The sequence below is a fragment of the Oncorhynchus keta genome, chromosome 32, assembly GCF_023373465.1.
Source record: "Oncorhynchus keta strain PuntledgeMale-10-30-2019 chromosome 32, Oket_V2, whole genome shotgun sequence".
In the NCBI taxonomy this organism is placed as follows: Eukaryota; Metazoa; Chordata; class Actinopteri; order Salmoniformes; family Salmonidae; genus Oncorhynchus; species Oncorhynchus keta.
This window is the reverse complement of record NC_068452.1, coordinates 36,563,378-36,581,988: the sequence shown is the minus strand read 5'-3', so window position 1 is coordinate 36,581,988 and position 18,611 is coordinate 36,563,378. Positions and strand designations below refer to the sequence as shown.

The 18,611-nt window shown below is 39.4% G+C and overlaps 1 pseudogene and 1 gene segment (V, D, J or C); both read right to left on the bottom strand.

Annotated features, from left to right (window-relative positions):
- The window catches only part of LOC118364685 (uncharacterized), a 245,041-nt pseudogene that overhangs the window by 10,015 nt on the left and 216,415 nt on the right, over positions 1 to 18,611 (bottom strand).
- Positions 1,157 to 5,770, bottom strand: LOC118384739 (Ig mu chain C region membrane-bound form-like). The segment is given in 5 exon segments: positions 1,157 to 1,687; positions 2,092 to 2,391; positions 2,694 to 3,035; positions 4,136 to 4,432; positions 5,617 to 5,770. Coding segments are annotated over 5 exon segments (1,362 nt in total).

Here is an 18,611-nt window from a genome sequence, read left to right as displayed (position 1 = left end):
CTGTCTCCGGTATCACGCATAGATAATACTGTCTCCGGTATCAGTCATAGATAATACTGTCTCCGGTATTAGTCATAGATAATACTGTCTCCGGTATCAATCATAGATAATACTGTCTCCGGTATCAGTCATAGATAATACTGTCTCCGGTATCAATCATAGATAATACTGTCTCCGGTATAAGTCATAGATAATACTGTCTCCGGTATCAATCATAGATAATACTGTCTCAGGTATCAGTCATAGATAATACTGTCTCCGGTATCAGTCATAGATAATACTGTCTCCGGTATCAGTCATAGATAATACTGTGATATTCGGTAGGACGTGAGAATAAAATCTAAAGCATACTTTGTCTACTGGACTTGAGCATGTTTTTTCTGCCTCACCCCCTATGACCTTTCATCAATTACTGAGTTATTACTTAACGAATACAACACATTGAAAATCTAAAACATGAGGATATCAAACCAGCAGTGAAGGTGACCCTGACTTGCTTTGGCCAAACGGCACACTTGCCGATCAATGGGGACTTCCAACTTCTACTTGGCTTGGCTTGCTTCTTGTGAACAAACCCTAGTCATATCTCATCCATTTCCAAACCCATGGTGGTAGACTTGAATCAATAGAACAGGCATATAGCATTTCTATAGGTGAGACCCAGTAGCGGGAACAGAAGCACACAAAGCCAAACAACAAGAAGACAGGACAGCCTGATTAAGTTCAATGCACTACATCTGATTACACCAAAGACATGAGGAGAATATCTGAAACAGCAGATAACTGGGTTGCTAATGCTAGAGCTACACTTCCATAGTTCATTCCTATCATCAGGGGAACATTTTAACAATGTGAGTGTATATCACTTCTCTATTGTGTACAAGACTCTAGCTCAGTGTGCAAAATAAGCTTTATACTAATACATTATTCAGTGTCCACCATTACTGTATTACAGATATATTGCATGGTAATTGTGACCTGATTGCAAATGTAAAGCATCAATACTTTGCTTGACTTGATTTGTCACTTTATCATTAGTTTTAGTAGTCTGAGAGTTGACATTTTCCCCAAACAGAGATACTGAAGCTATGCACAAAAGTGGTGAGACGGGACAGACATGAGTAGGAACTGCATGACATACAGTACATCAACAGGATTAATGATTTAAAGTTTTTATTTGGATTTTCATTCTGCACTTAAAAGACACACAACATGTTATGTCACTGACACAAACAGCAGAGGTAACACGCAGCAACACACATCAACAAAACACAACACAACCTCTACTGGGCCTTGCAGCTCTGAGGCACATTCAAGCTGAGGTTAACTAGGTTGGGTTGGTTTGAGGTTCTGTCAATGGTTCTCATAAGAATTTTTGTGGACTTGATCATGCTTTCGTGGTAAACTACACAGCTATACACCACTTCTTCGTTCTTCCACAAGTCATTGCTAAATGTGAGCTGACTGTAGACAGAGTAGGTCCTTCCTGATTGAATCTGGCTAGTGGTGTTGAATTGGTACAATGCTGAACTGCTCGTTCTCTCCACCAGCTCATCGTCAACAAGCCAAGCCACTAAAACGTCCTTGGGGTAGAAGTCTTTGACGTAGCAAGTCAGGGTCACCGTATTATCACTAGTTTGTTCTGCTGGAGCCAGCAGAAAGACAGATGGACGCTGTGGATCTCCTCCTGGAAGCATGAGAGAACAGTCAGGGCTTCTCCCCATGCAAGTACTTGGCAGACAATTTACATTTAGCTAAATGCTGCCTATATTAAGCCAATCAAACAATGTCTTCCCTCACAGGAGTTTCGTCTAGAGAGGCCAAAGGGACCCTTCATAGACAAGCATTTTGTCATTTTGCAGTCAGTCATCATCTGATTTAATCAGATCAAATTGCTATCAGCTCCATTTGGTTCCTTGCAACTCTGACAATTAAAGTCACTTTTCACTAGTCGACACAATCTCCTATCATAATGTTTTATTCCCACATGATGGACAATTGGATCTGTTTAATAGGTTTTGAAACATTGTAAATATGAAATCCCAATTAAGTAAAAGAAAAGTGAGGGGAAACCAAAGCAGTGTGTCTTACCGGTCTCCCTCTTGTAGGCTTTCTTTACCAAGGACCCCAGGTTTTCCAAGTGATCTACAGCGCAGTAGAATACTGTCCCATTGCTCCAGTCCTCATAAGTGATGTCAAGTATGGCAATTTTGTCAGTGACACCCTTTCGGCTGGTTAAGGTCTTTCCCTTGTCATTTTCCCATTTGACACTCATGAAGCCAGGAACTAGTTCAATGACATCGCACACAAGCTCAGCTTTTTTGTTCATAAGCATATCCTCAAGAGACGGCTCGATGATCGTAATGACTACTGAATGTCCATGGACTGGACCTGCTGAGAAAGGATGTAAGGAATGTTCACCAAGCTGTTTGTGACAACAGCAATTATAATGTAAACAGTTTGTATGTTTTGGATCAATGTAGGTTATTCTGTTTTCCTCCAGCTGGCTGGTCACAATCAATCCTTTTTCATGCATGGGCTATTTTTACACAATTTAAGAAAAACCTTTAAGTGCTAATTAGAAAAATGTGCTAACTTTTCAATCTGGCCTAGAGCGCTGTCACAAAAGCTCTGCTTCTTGATGCTCCTTTAATGAGATACCAAGAGAAGATAATCTGACGTATTTTACTCACCATCTGATGAAGTGTAGCCCACAGTTCTCCTCACATTTCCAGCTTTGTTCTCAAACACGCAAGTGAATGTTACTTCTTCACTCTTCCACTCACTCTCATTGACTCTGAGATAGCTGGTTGTGCTGTACAGAGTTTTCTCACTCTTCTTCTCACTCTCACAAGAACTCGTGAAATCAGATACAACTTCTTTTTCTGTTCCTTTTTCCATCCTCATCCATTTGATTGTGTGTGTACGGGGTGAAAAGTCATTGGCAAAGCAGGCGAAGGAAGCCGTCTTATTTTCTGACATCTCCTCTTTAGAGGGGGTCATTACGTAAAGAGACGGCTGCTGCAGATATTCCGCTAAAAAACAAACATACATATATATATATATATATATATGCAGAAGCAGAGAGAAAACAACATACATTTGCAGAAGCTGGCATAGGCTACAAATGCGCAGTAAAGATGAACAGAACAGCTAAACAGCTTATGGGAAATTTCATGGTAACAGAGTGACAGTGAGACTCCGATATTTCACTTCAAACTAAAATCATTGATTGCAAAGTTAAACAAACCATGCAACTCTATCCACAATGACTAATTTTTACAATTTCCACAGAAAATGTTACAAAAACACATTTACTTGAAGAACAGTGAAGACACAAAATTTGGTAACAGAATGACGGTTTGTGCTGTCATTCTGTTACCAAACGTTGAATCGGTACTATTCAAGTAAATATTCTTTCATTTTTAAAAAGTGTATATCAAAGTATATACCGTCTTATACTGTGGACATAGAATAATTATGCTGGCAGACGAAAGCAAAAAGAGCTCAACACTGTTTGATGCATGTCTTCTTAGGGGAGATGGCTTAAATAGTCAGCAACTAAAGGGGCAAGCTACAGCCACTCCAACCAACCCTCATCCTAGTGCCATAGCACATTCACCACAACTAGACTGACACCTATCAATGTTTATACAATTTGCCTAAATGGTTTATTCTACAGTGGGTGACAGTGACACAAATGTTTTAATGCATTTATTGTTTAATTTTGCCGGAAGGTGTCAGGTAATTTAGGTGTTACTAAATGATTTAGGTGTTACTAAATTACTGCATGCGCGTTGATAACAATTGTAATATGTAGGCATCAAAGTTATTGTACCCTAGGCTGTATAGTCCATAATTTCAGCAGTGGAATTTTCCAGCAAAAACATGTGCAATTTTTAGGTCTTATTCAGATTTCATAAGCTTATTGTCTTCAATATTTTGATTTCTAAAATGTGTCTTTCAACAAAACTAAACATAAAATTACCAGCAAATTATGATTATCACAGAGGCTGTTTTTTACGAAATTAGTAGATTAATAGGCTACATGGATATAAATACATTAAACTCAATAATATATTATTATTATTTTTTGTGACATATGTTATTAAATGGATAAAGAAATACATCTTACGTTGTTTTTTCACTGGTACTTTCTTTGATCCAGCAGAATGTTCCACGGCGCATTCAAATGTTTTACTGTCCCAGTCTGCTCTCTTTACACGGATTTGACTGACTCCCATGTAGCTTCCACCGGTTTGGACCGCAGGGTACTGAACGAAATCAGTCAGGGAATTCCCGCCTTCGTCATTCCATTTGAAGGTGAGGGAGGCAGGCGTGAAGCCAGTGGCAATGCAACCCAGAGTCATCATATCTCCGGTCCCGGAGCCACATTGCGCAAGAGGGAACAAAGTCGGAGCAGTTGATGGGGCTGTAAGATAAATAATGTGTTACAAATACTCCATAAAGCCCAACCGTTTTATAGAATACACCATTAAAAAATAAATACATAAATCAACCAACACTGACCAAATAAAATAGTTAACAATTCTGAGGACCTATTCTATTTTACATGGTCGGGTTATTTAACATTCATTAAGTAGGCTAGGTTTAATACAGGATGATTTATTACCAGGGTAGGATATGGTTCACTCCAAATACATGCACATAGGTTACACCGAGTTGAATGTGTTATCAAAAACGTAAAATACAATATCCACTGATAAAAGACAGGTAGTTAAGACTGTAGGCTATATACGTGTTGATTGATTAAACATAAATATTTTTATTGATTAAACATTTGTCCTTAAATTTAAGCGATAATTTTCCACTATGAACTATACCTCGCATCAACCAAAATTAGATTCTTACCTGAAACGGTTACTATTGTACCCTGACCCCAGTAGTCAAAAGCAGCATAGCACTGTGTTCAATTACCTTAACAAGTGGTATAAAAAGCATTCTCCCCAGGTTCTATACCCTCTTATTCCCATTCTTAACCAAAATGCGCAAAAGGAACACAATTATTTTGTATACTTTCTGATATTTACGTTTACTGTAATGTTAGGTTATGATGTTTTACTTGAAGTTTGTTTGGCACACTTTACTTCAAATAGGCTTCATTATAGACATGTATCTTAATTCCATTGCAGATTAAAAGTGACAAACCTTTAATATAATAACCTAAAGCAGAAGAATATAAATGGCTTCAAAATGTATTTGTAAGATTACAGCATTTTCAATTGAAAGTCTCACCTGATGAAACAGTAACCATTGTCCCTTTCCTCCAGTAGTCAAAACTGTAGTCACAGTGCAAATAACCAATAACCAATACAGGCTATGCACAAAAACCTGTGCCAATGTAGTTCGATATTTAATATCATCGATATCATACTTTTTAAAGGTTCGTTTTAAAATCACATCAATGAATTTCAGTTGTTTTTGTCCAGATTATGAATATGCCTTTGTTATAGAGTAGGCTGTTTTTGATCCTCAATTCAATTTAGCAAATTGACTAAATGAAGCCTAGAATCGAGTTGTATAAAAACCACATGTATTTGACTTTTCGAATGATCACTGACACATTTGATGAAATCATAATGCTTTTTTTCTTACCTGATGAAACGGTAACCATTGTGCCTTTCCCCCAGTAGTCAAAAGCATTGTCACAGTGCAATCTTTCAATACGTGCAACGCACAAAAACTACCGCAATTGAAGACCAAAACTAAATATTTCAAGCCTTTAGGAGAGAGGGACTTTTAACTCAAACTCCAACCTCAATAATAATGCAAAAATAAACAGAATATGTTTTTGTTTTACCTGTGGACACGGTCACCATGGTCCCTTTCCCCCAGTAGTCAAAGTAGTTGTCACAGCGAATGGTCTGACCAATACTTCGTACAAAATCAGTCAAAATAACCTGAATAGTCACTAGTTATGTGTCAATAATTAAATAACTTCTTTAGGTCTGAATGTTAAGGCTACTTACCAGAAGTTACCGTGACTTGGGTTCCTTTCCCCCAGTAGTCGAAATAGTCATCACAGTGATAATTGTTTATCTGCCCCTAAACTAAAAACCCAATTCATTTCAAACTATTGCTTCATGAACTTTATTTTGTGGCATATTGATGGTTGGCTCCTTCCATGGGGAGATGCACTTCCCATCAAAACGGAAGTGTTGCATGAAGTTAACTTTGGATGAAAGTGTGAGCACATTTTTAGTCCTGTCCTTTTAGAGAAAGCAGGGGCTCACTCTCAATCTGTTGTGAATGTTGATGTATGGGAAGCATCTTGAGCATCATCCTGATAGTTATTAATCCTGATAGGGTGTTACAGGAATTCAATTCCTACATGTTTTAATACCCAATTAAAATGAAACACTCTGTCAATTCCTAAGATTTTGTAAGGCTCTTATTTGCATAAAATGGACCAGTCTCAAAATCAATCAGCAGCATTTATTCTCGAGAGTACTGAACTTGATACAGTTTACCACAGGTTATAAACTGAAAATGACGTCATTAGTTTTCGAACTGTCCCGTCTCTTCTTCAGCCTGGTACAAAGGCTGTATAGTTCTCAAACCTTCCTACATCGTCTCTCCTAATTTAGATAATTTATGACCCGAGCCAAGGTGTAGATAAGCATTCTAGCCAGTCTGCCGATAAGATCATTCATTTCTACCAAGGAACAGACAGTCATTGTTCTACTTCTTGATTATAATTACACACATTCTATTCGGTACTAGGATAAAAATAAAATTCATACATATACAGTAACATAATAGTATTCTGATTAGTCAGTCCTGATTGAAATGTATACATAATTAGTCATTATTGATAAAAAAATCCCTTAACATAGGGCTATTTAATTCCAGATACCTTGGTGACACACAGGATTGACAATCATTGGTCAAAATCTCTGTTCCTTGTTTCCATACATTTGCTGGTAGTTGGTCGTGAGTGGTGGCCATCATTCCCGAATTTGATATGTATAATCTAGGTCAACGCTTAACACAGACATTAGGCCAAAAAACATTCATGGCCGACCATCACTTAATTGGTCGACTCTATAGAAACAATTAGAAGACTACAAGCATTCCAGTGCCCAAGAAAACCAAGCTGACATGCCTAAATGACTCACCCCGTTGCACTCACCCCTGTCATCATAAAGTCCTTTGAAAGGCTGGCACACATCAAGGCCAGCATGCCAGACACACTAGACCCACTCCAATTTGCTTAACACTCCAACAGATCCACTCAAGATGCCATCTCCATTGCCATCCATACAGCTCTATCACACCTGGACAAAGAGGAACACCTATGTGAGAATGCTGTTCATTAACTAGAGTTCAGCATTCAATACCATTGTTCCCTCCAAGCTCGGGCCCTGGGTCTAGACTCCGTCCTTTGCAACTGGATACTGGACTTCCTGACAGGCAGACCACAGGCTACAACAGCTGAGGATTGGCAACAACTCCTCCACTACACTGACTCTAAAAAATACCTCCACTACACTGGCTTTTAACACGGGGCCAGACACGACACCAACTCCATCACCAAGTTTTCAGATGACACCACTGTTGTAGGCCTGATCAACAACAGTGATGAGACAAGGGAAGAGGTAAGAGACCTAGCAGTGCGTTTCCAGGACAACAACCTATCCTTCAATATCAGCAAAAAGAAAGAGGTGATTGTCAACTTCAGGAAGCAGGGAGAAGGATATGCCCAATCCACATCGATGGGAGTGCTGTGGCGAGAGTCAGTGACTTCAAGTTCCTCTGCATCCAAATCACAGAGAACCTGACATGGACACACAACACCATCACTCTGGTCAAGAAGGAGAAACAGCTCCTCTACTTCCAAAGGCAGATGCAGAAACAGGGCATGTCCCCCGGATACTCTCCAACTTCTACTGCTGCACCATTGAGAGCATCTTGACCGGCTGCATCACAACCTGGTATGGAAACTGCTCCACTCTCGACCACAAGGACCTTCAACAGGTGGGGAAGACGTCCCTGTCCATCCCTGGTGCCGTGCTCCCACCCGTAAAGTACATTAACGTCAAGCAGTACCTGAGGAAGGCACATAACATCATCAAGGACCCCACATACCCAGCCACAGACTGTTCAGGCCTTTACTGTTTGGCAGACGGCATCGGAGCATCGAGTCTGGGGGCTCAGAGACAACTTTTACCCACACGCTATCAGACTGCTGAACACCTGAACCAGGACGACCACCTCTACACCAACAGTTTATTTGCATGGACTTTTCACAACCTTTGAAGACATGCACTCGCTCACTCATCCACTCACATGCCCACACAGTCTGTTTTTTCCTGCTACCGAACGGCAAGCATACCAGTGCCAAGTATGGGACCAAAAGGCTCCTGAACAGCTCTACCACAAAGCTATGAGACTGCTGAACAGTTCATTAAACAGCTTCCCGGACTTTCTGTTTTTCACCACCTACCTACATGTACATATTACCCTTAATCAATCACCCCAACTATCTTGTACCCCAGTACACTGACTCGGTACTTGTACTCGTTGTATATAGCCTGTTATTGATATTTTATTGTGATATTATTTTGTGTTACTATTGTCTTTTGATCTATTTTTTAATTTTCATACTTTTTAACTGCTTTGTTGTAAACGTACTTGTAAGTACGCATTTCATGGTAAAGTCTACACTTGTTGTATTCAGCACATGTGACAAATTTGATTTGATTTGATATGCACAAACCCACAAACCATGACTACTGCTTTTGGACTTATAAAATGATTGCACAAACTTACTGCATAATTCAACACTTTTCTCTCCGTACTCACCCTCCCCAGCACATGTAAATATCCTACTGTAAATTGTTTGTGCCTTTCTTGAATTTATATTTCTGCTAATTGTATTATATTTATATTCCATTGAGCTTTTATTCTTTGCATACTTACTCCTATTCTTATTACTGTCATATTGTTGATAGGTGAACCTGCAAGTAAGCATTTCATTATACTGTGTACCATTTGTATCCTGTGCATACGTCAAATCAACTAGGGTCTATTTTTCTGAATTTCCACCTGACTGAAGTGGCCAAAGTTAACTACTACTCAGGCCCAGAAGCCAGGATATGCATATAATCGGTAGCATTGGATAGACAACACTTCAAAGTTTCTATAAAGGTTTAACTAATGTATGAGACTATAACACAATTTATATGGTAGGAGAAAATCCAAAGAAAAACCAACCAGAATCTTTTCTTTTTAGGTACCAGGCTCTTATAATGTAAAGCTATGGGTCCTATGCATTTCCAGCTGCCAGATTGCAATTCCTATGGCTTCCACCAGATGACAACAGTCTTTGTTCAAGGTATCAGGATTTTTTCTTCCAAAACTAGTAAGAATTTGGAGTTTTGGTACAAAGAGTCACATTGGAAAATCAGTCTGTGGACACGCACTTCCTAATTTTACTTTTCTATTGAACATACTTCTTTTCGTATGAAATATTATAGTTTATTTACATTTTAGGGTACCAGAGTATTAAATAGAAACATAGTTTGACTTATTTGAACAAAGTTTAGTGGTAGCTTTTTGCCATTCCTTTGTCTGCATGTTGAACAAGTGGATTACTGAAATCGATGGCGCCAACTAAACAGGCTTTTTAGGATATAAGAACGGATTTAATCTAACAAAATTACCATTCATGTGTTAGCTGGGACACTTGGGATTGCAAACAGAGGAAGATTTTTAAAAAGTAAGTGATTATTTAATCGCTATTTTTGATTTTATGAAGCCTGTGCTGGTTGAAAAATATGTTGTGGGGCGCCGTCCTCAAACAATCACGTGGTATACTTTCGCTGTAAAGCCTATTGTACATCGGACAATGCAGTTAGATTAACAATTTAAGCTTTTCATCAATATAAGACACTTGTATGTTCATAAATGTTTAACATTACTATTATTTATTTGAATTGCGCGCGCCCTCCAATTTCACCGGATGTTGTTGACAGGTGTCCACGGGATACCTAACCTTAAGAAGTTAAAACCTCTCTGGGATATGTGATGCTAGTGTCCTACCTTTCCAAAATCCAGTGAAAACGCAGAGCGTCAAATTCAAATAAATGACTATAAAAATTTTACTTTCATGAAATAACACTTGCAAGATACCAAATTAAAGCTATACTTGCTGTGAATCCAGCCAACATGTCAGATTTCAAAAAGGCTTTTCGGCGAAAGCAAACGATGCTATTATCTGAGGATAGCACCCCAGTAAACAAAGAGAGAGAAGCATATTTCAACCCTGCAAGCGCGACACAAAACGCAGAAATAAAGATATATTTCATGCCTTACCTTTGACGAGCTTCTTCTGTTGGCTCTCCAAAATGTCCCATAAACGTCACAAATGGTCCTTTTGTTCAATTAATTCCGTCGATATATATTCAAAATGTCCATTTATTTGGCGCGTTTGATCCAGAAAAACACTGGTTCCAATTTGCGCAACATGACTACAAAATGTCTCATAAGTTAACTGTAAGCTTTGTCCAAACATCTCAAACTACTTTCCTAATACAACTTTAGGTATTTTTAACGTAAATAATCGATACAATTGAAGACGGGATGATCTGTGTTCAATACCAGAGGAAAACAAAGTGGAGCGAGCTTTTCAGGTCACTCGCCTCTATCAGAGTACACTTCTCTCTACCCTCATTCTGAACAGTGTTACTTCTTCATTTCTCAAAGGAAAAACCTCAACCAATTTCTAAAGATTGTTGACATCCAGTGGAAGCGATAGGAACTGCAGGAAAGTTGATTAGAAATCTGGATTCCCAATGAAAACCCATTGAAAAGAGAGTGACCTAAACAAAAAGAGATCTGGACGGTTTGTCCTCTGGGTTTTGCCTGCCAAATAATTTATGTTATACTCACAGACATGATTCAAACAGTTTTAGAAACTTCAGAGTGTTTTCTATCCAAATCTAATAATATGCATATCTTAGCTTCTGGGTCTGAGTAACAGGCCGTTTACTTTGGACATGCATTTCATCCGGACGTGAAAATACTGCCCCCTGTCCCAAATTGAGACTGCATTGTTGGTTATGGGCTTGTAAGTAATCATTTTTCTGTACCTGTTGTTTTGTGACCACTATGTGACAAATACAATTTTCTTTTCTTTTGAGATCAGCAAGGATGGAAGTGACGGGGGCAGACTATTTTGTTTGTGTCAGAATACTTACGGCACTGTTTTGGATGAGCTGTAGTTCATGAATTAAATTTGCAGGCAGCCCCCCAGTAAATGCATGTATTAGCTTTTCTGCATCAGATGTGGTGAGAGTCTTAATTCGGAAATGTTCTTCAGTTGAAAGAATGACATTTTACAGAAGTGACTTAGGTGGGCATAGAAGGAAAGAGACGGGTCGAATTTCACACCAAAATTAGGGATGACTGATGTGAGTGTGATGATGTGGCCATCTATGGCAGGGCGGATGCTGCAGGAGTTGGTGATCTGCAGGGGTGTGCTTATCAGCATTGCTTCTGTCTTGCTGCTGTTGAGATGGAGGAAGTTGTTCTGCATCCGAGATTTGACCTCTTCCAGACAGTTGGACAATGTTGACAAAGCAGATGATGTGTCAGGATTTGTTTTAATGTTCACCTTTGTGATGTCTGCATTGCAGTGGAAATGGACACTGTGTTGTCTGTAGATCTGGTCAAGTGGGAGCATGTAGAGCAGGAAGAGGATAGGTCCTAACACCTACCCATCTGGGACACCGCAGAAAATGGTGGAGTCCCCTGATCTTGCCCCACAAAGTGTGACGTACTGCTTGCGGTTAGTGAGGTAGGAGGTGAACCAATGGTACCTTGTTGTCCGAAAGTCTCTCCACTTTGCTTAATTCAACATAGTTACAATAGCTACTGAATTACTGTAGCAAGCTATCCCGAATAATGTGCAATACTTTAAGATGGTTAGCGTTCTGCTTCATGTAATGTAGGTTCAAAGATTGTTGAAATGCAGCTTTTAGCACTACCAAAGGACTCATGACTCAAGCTTGGACTCGAGGACTCTGACTCGATCACTAGGGACTTTACTCGGACTCAAGGTTTAGTGACTAGACTACATCGCTGCTGCAGGGAAGAGGGCTGGTTTGCTTATACCTAGCCCTTCTTAATGTCAGTCAAACATGAAATTCATGGAAAATATTGTGTATTGTGTTGACTAATTATGTGGACTGATGGAGGGGAGGACATGTTGCCACTTTTTGACAGATGTTTACACAACATTGTGGTGCCATGTAACTTTTCTAGTTCCAGAGCTGTATGGCATGTAGTAAAAGGTTATCCAAGTCCTCAGGCTGCAGTATCAGCCAGTTATCATCCTTGCCTTCAGGGACTGAGTTCATTGGTGGGCCAGGAATTTACATTCTCTACCTAAATAACGAGTCAATTGATCAATTAACTCAGAAGCAAGAATTTGGTTGGTATTTGTTGTAGGACTAATGTTGAAAAAAACATTTTATATTCACTTTTCCTGTACTTTTCCTGAAAAACAGGCTAAAGACTGAATGCTTGTTGATTTAGAAAGTGACATTTGCACCCACTGTTTCATAACATAGTGGTGGTTTCTGAGGGCTCTATGCACCCTCAGTCCAGAGGAGGTTTCAGTTAGTGTGCCTGTGTTATGGGGAAGCACCTGTTCCCTCAGTGTGGTGAATGACATGGCTGGTTTCCTGTCTGTTACCTCTCATTACATAAATAATATCCAGTGTGGATACGTTCTACCACAAGGCCAAAATGTTCCCACTATGTCTGTTATTTTAGTTTAATCATCATTCATTTGTACGATTATCTACAGTATGTTTCTGTCCATCCATACATCAACATCAGTTTTATGACGAGCGATATGACACTGTAAACGATAATGGCAAATGTAGGTACCAGTGTTCAACACATGATTAAAGACCTCGACCTTTCATTGCTACCTCTTATCATCAAGATAACTTAGCAAATTTTAGGCACATATTTTCAGACTACACATGTATAGCTCTCAGCTAAGAAAAGTGCCAACCTTTGATATTTTGATATTATCTTTCTAGGTGTCTTGTCACATGATTTAACTAAAGAAAACAAAACATTTGTTTTATGTATGACTATGTCATTAGGTCTGTGTAATGCAAAGTTGGGTATCACTGCACTAAATATGCACTAAATCTATTTGGATTGGGTCAGGTATTGTGGTATAAGCAGCCACTTGGCACATCAGTCTGCTGAGGTTTCAGTAAGTACAGTGGGGCAAAAAAGTATTTAGTCAGCCACCAATTGTGCAAGTTCTCCAACGTAAAAAGATGAGAGAGGACTGTAATTTTCATCATAGGTACACTTAAACTATGACGGACAAAATGAGAAAAAAAATCCAGAAAATCACATTGTAGGATTTTTAATGAATTTATTTGCAAATGATGGTGGAAAATCAGTATTTTCTAAAAGCATCTCTGAAAAGTATCTTAACATGATACATATCCCCTTTCACATCACCAACCAAAAGAACAGTTTGTGGCATTACTTAGGTCCATTCTCAGTCTGTTCCACATAAGATGATTGGAAGTAGTTTAGGGGTCCGTATCAGTAAATGTGCTTCCCGACAGGGCAATTTGGTTTGTTTTCAATATAGTCAGGATTAATAGTCGCTGATGTAGAGAGGAGTAGGCAGTCACAGGTTTAGAACTACTGAATTTGTTTAATCACCATAGATCAAAGTCGGACAAAACCCAAATGCTGTTGTGCTCAAAATATATATTCATTAACAAAAAGTCACAGGGTGATCCCAAAGTGCAAAATATAAAGTACTCAGGAAATGGTAGGAGAGATTCCGCTCAGGAACACAAGTAGCATTTACAATGACAGACAGAGACAAATGACAGAGGGAGTAGATATACAGTGATAGAGTGGGGATTGGAACCGGTTGTGTAATTGTAACCGATGTGAAATGGCTAGCTAGTTAGTGGTGGTGTGCGCTAATAGAGTTCAATCGATGACATCACTTGCTCTGAGACATTGAAGTAGTGGTTCCCCTTGCTCTGCAAGGGCTGTGGCTTTTGTGGAGTGATGGGTAATGATGCTTCGTGGGTGTCAGATGTTGATGTGTGCAGAGGTTCCCTGGTTCGAGCCCGGCGAGCGGATGGACTAAAGTTATACTGTTACATAATGATGATGAGACAAGTCCGGGGTTGATGAGTGAACTGCGCTTGCCTGGTAGCAGCTAGAAGGCCGGTGACGCAGAACGCCTGTGCTGGACAGGAAAAGACTACTCTGGACGGTTCTGACCTAGAATATGTGGACAACTACAAATACCTAGGTGTCTGGTTAGACTGTAAACTCTCCTTCCAGACTCACATTAAGCATCTCCAATCCAAAATTAAATCTAGAATCAGCTTCCTATTTTGTAACAAAGGATCCTTCACTCATGCTGCCAAACATACCCTCATAAAACTGACTTTGGCGATGTCATTTACAAAAAAGCCCCCAACACTGTACTCAGCAAACTGGATGTAGTCTATCACAGTGCCGTCCGTTTTGTCACCAAAGCCCATATACTACCCACCACTGCGACCTGTGTGCTCTCGTTGGCTGGCCCTCACTACATAATCGTCGCCAAACCCACTGGCTCCAGGTCATCTAAAAGTCTTTGCTAGGTAAAGCCCTGCCTTATCTCAGCTCATTGGTCACCATAGCAACACCCACCAGTAGCAAGCGCTCCAGCAGGTATATTTCACTGGCCACCCCCAAAGCCAACACTTCCTGTGGCTGCCTTTCCTTCCAGTTCTCTGCTGCCAATGACTGGAACGAATTGCAAAAATCACTGACGCTGGAATCTTATATCTCCCTCACTAACTTTAAGCATCGGCTGCCAGAGCAGCTTACCGATCACTGTACCTGTACACAGCCAATCCCCAATATCTCTACTTGCACATCATCATCTGCACATCTATCACTCCAGTATTAATGCTAAATTGTAATTATTTCACCTCTAGGGCCTATTTATTGCTTACCTCCCTACATTTACACACACTGTACATAGATTTTTCTATTTTTTTTCTATTGTGTTATTGACTGTACATTTGTCTATGTGTTGTTGTTTTTGTCGCACTGCGTTGCTTTATCTTGGCCAGGTCGCAGTTGTAAATGAGAACTTGTTCTCAACTGGCCTATCTGGTTAAATAATGGTGAAAAAAAAGAAAAAAAGGCTGTTGTGACACTAAGGTTAATTTGGTATTGACTGAATACTGTAATCACCTTACATGGTCAGTTTGTTTAGCTGTTTAAATAAAGATGCAGTCATTTGTTACAGAGGTAAAAGACCCATTGAAATATACATGATATTCTAGAACAGTGTTCAGGAGGAATGCGTGTGAGATATGGTGTTTGGTATAGATGCATTTGAGTTCAATGTTGAGATTTGACCCATTTTCCCAGCTATGTAAACCCCCATTGCCTTTTCATTTGAGTCATTCCTATAGCTTCCTTTTGTTTTTAGTTGCATGATAACTGTGATACCACCTCACCTCCAATAAACTTTTTTTTTAAAATACAATTTTACCTTGTTACTGTGAAAAAACACCACCTACGTCCAGATAGCTAGAAAAAGCCAAAAGACCGTAAGTATCTAAAACGACTTTTAATCTATTGGTATATTATTAGAATCCCCATTAACTGTTGTGAATGCAGCAGCTACTCTTCCTGGGGTCCACATTAAACATGACATGATACAAAACATTTAACAAGAACAGCTCAAGGCCTGAACTACACATCTGTGGTGAAGTGTCAGTCATTACAATCATTACTTATGTAAATGTATTAGAAAATGTCTTACAATACTGAGACATGGGCTTTCAAGAACACATCAATTTAGTGCAGTTGAGGGGATTTACTTCTAACATTCCATCAAAGTAACATCTCACCACTAATCTTCAGAGAAAAGGTACATTAAATTGAATACAAACATAAAAACACAGAATTTGAATTTTAGATGGATTAAAATCATCAGTCACTATCATCTCTGTTAGTGCATACTTTACATTCTGTATATCTGGAGTGTTTCTGGTTCACACAAACGTACATGACCGTAGTCACAGAAACTAGCTCCCACTTTTCAAATGGACCACAGATTTTAAACTTAAAAGACTGACCTGTTATTAATCCTATGTGGATCAAAACGAGAGGAACACATTTAATAAAATCTTTGGCAAATGTACAATATGTATTATAGCATACTGCACACATTGGTTCCAAAATATTTTATTTTATTTTATTTGAAATATACATTCTTGAATACAATGTAGCAGTAACAGGTATTTTATTTGCAGTTCTACCTGGTCATTTGTCATGTTTTAAATGGGCTTTGTTTAACAACAAATCATTTCTACCATTACAGGTGCTTAATCCCTTCTCCATTGCAAATGATAAGGACAAATAAAAGCCACAGTACATTCATTGCATATAACATCTGACATACAGACTAGCAACTGATAGCAGATTGTAATTCAACTGTGTCAATCATATATAAAATAACATCTTTGCCTGCTTTAAAAGGTCCAACAGTCTGAACAACCCTGAAGTTATCTGGAAGGGAGTTCCATAGGTATAGTATGAGAGAGGAAAATGCACAGTCCCCCATTGTGAGGAGCCTGGTCCTGGGGGCATGAAGGAGTATAAGCATGGCTTGAATGTAAGGTGCATGGAGGTTCATAGGGAGAGAGCAGGTCTGACAGGTAGGCGGGTCCCCGATGCCATTTTGGGGTTTGTAGAGGAGCAGGAGGAACAGGTAGCCAATGGAGATCAACAAGGATGGGAGTGATGTGGGCAGATTTTTTTAGTTTGTGCCAGTATCCTTGCGGCACTGTTTTGGATGAATTAAATTTGCAGGCAGTCCCCCCAGTAAATGCATGTGTTAGCTTTTCTGCGTCAGATGTGGTGAGTGAGGGTCGTAGTCGGGAGATGTTCTTCAGGTGAAAGAATGACGTATGACATAAGTGACTGCAGGAGTTGGTGATCTGCAGGGGTGTGCTTATCAGCATTGCTTCTGTCTTGCTGCTGTTGAGTTGGAGAAGGTTGTTCTGCATCCGAGATTTGACCTCTTCCAGACAGTTGGACAATGTTGACAAAGCAGATGATGTGTCAGGATTTGTTTTAATGTTCACCTTTGTGATGTCTGCATTGCAGTGGAATTGGACACTGTGTTGTCTGTAGATCTGGTCAAGTGGGAGCATGTAGAGCAGGAAGAAGATAGGTCCTAACACCAACCCAAGTGGGACACCGCTGGTTATGGGGACTCCTCTGAACTTGCCTCACAAAGTGTGACGTACTAATTGCGGTTATTGAGGTAGTGAACCAATGGTGTGTTTGTTGTCAGAAATCCTCTCTCCTTTGCTTAATTCAACATAGTTACAGCACAGTAGGTCCTGAATTAGCTTGACTGATTTGCAATACCGATTTCCGTATTGTAATTCCGTATTACTCGGCTTTGAACTCAAGGACTCTGACTCGAACTCGAGAGACTCGACTTGGACTCAAGGTTTAGTGACTTGACTACATCACTGCAGGGAAGAGATCTTTAGCTTAAACCTAGCCCTTCTTAATGTCAGTCAAACATGAAATGGCAAATATTGTGTTGTGTGTTGACTAATAATGTGGGTTGAGGGAGGGGAGGACATGTTAGCACTTTGTGACAGTTGTTTTGATCACACTGCAGTGCCACATAACTTTTCTAGTTCCAGAGCTGTACGGCATGTAGTAAAATGATATCCAACTCCGTAGGCTGCAGTATCTGCCATTTGTCATCCTTGCCTTCAGGGACTGAGTTCAGTGGTGTGCCAGGCGTGTGGACTCTCTAGCTACATAATGGCATTCTTTTTCTCAAAAACAAGAATTTGGTTGTTATTTGAATGACAGGTAGCTGAGCAGTTAAGATAATTGGATCAGTAACCAAAAAGTCTCCCCAAGAAGACTAAGTGAAAAGTCTGTCAATGTGCCCATGAGCAAGGCACTTTACCCTAATTGCTCTGGATAACTGTGCCTACTAAAAACATTTGATAGAAATATATTTAAGATTAACTTTGACAGTACAATTGAAGACTAACCCTGTGAGGCTAAAGTCTGAATGCTTGCTGACTTAGATTAGTTAGTTTCATTACTTAGTTTCATAAAACTATCTACTCTCAGTCCAGAAAAGATTTCAGTCAGTGTGCCTATGTTATGAGGAAGCACCAGTTCCCTCAGTGTGGTGAATGACATGGCTGGTTTCCTGTCTGTTACCTCTCATTACATAAATAATATCCAGTGTGGATACGTTCTACCTCAAGACCAAAATGTTCCCACTTTGTCTGTTATTTTAGTTTAATCATCATTCATTTATATGTTAATCTATGTTTCTGTCCATCCATACATCAACATCAGTTTATGACAAATAATATGACAATGTAAACAATTATTGCAAATTTAGTTACTTGTTCAACAAATTATTAAAGACCTACTACCACTGCTACCTCTTATTGTGAATATGACTGAGCAAATTATAGGCAAATATTTTCAGATCGGCGTAGCTCAGCTAAGAAAAGTGTCGACCCATTGGTATT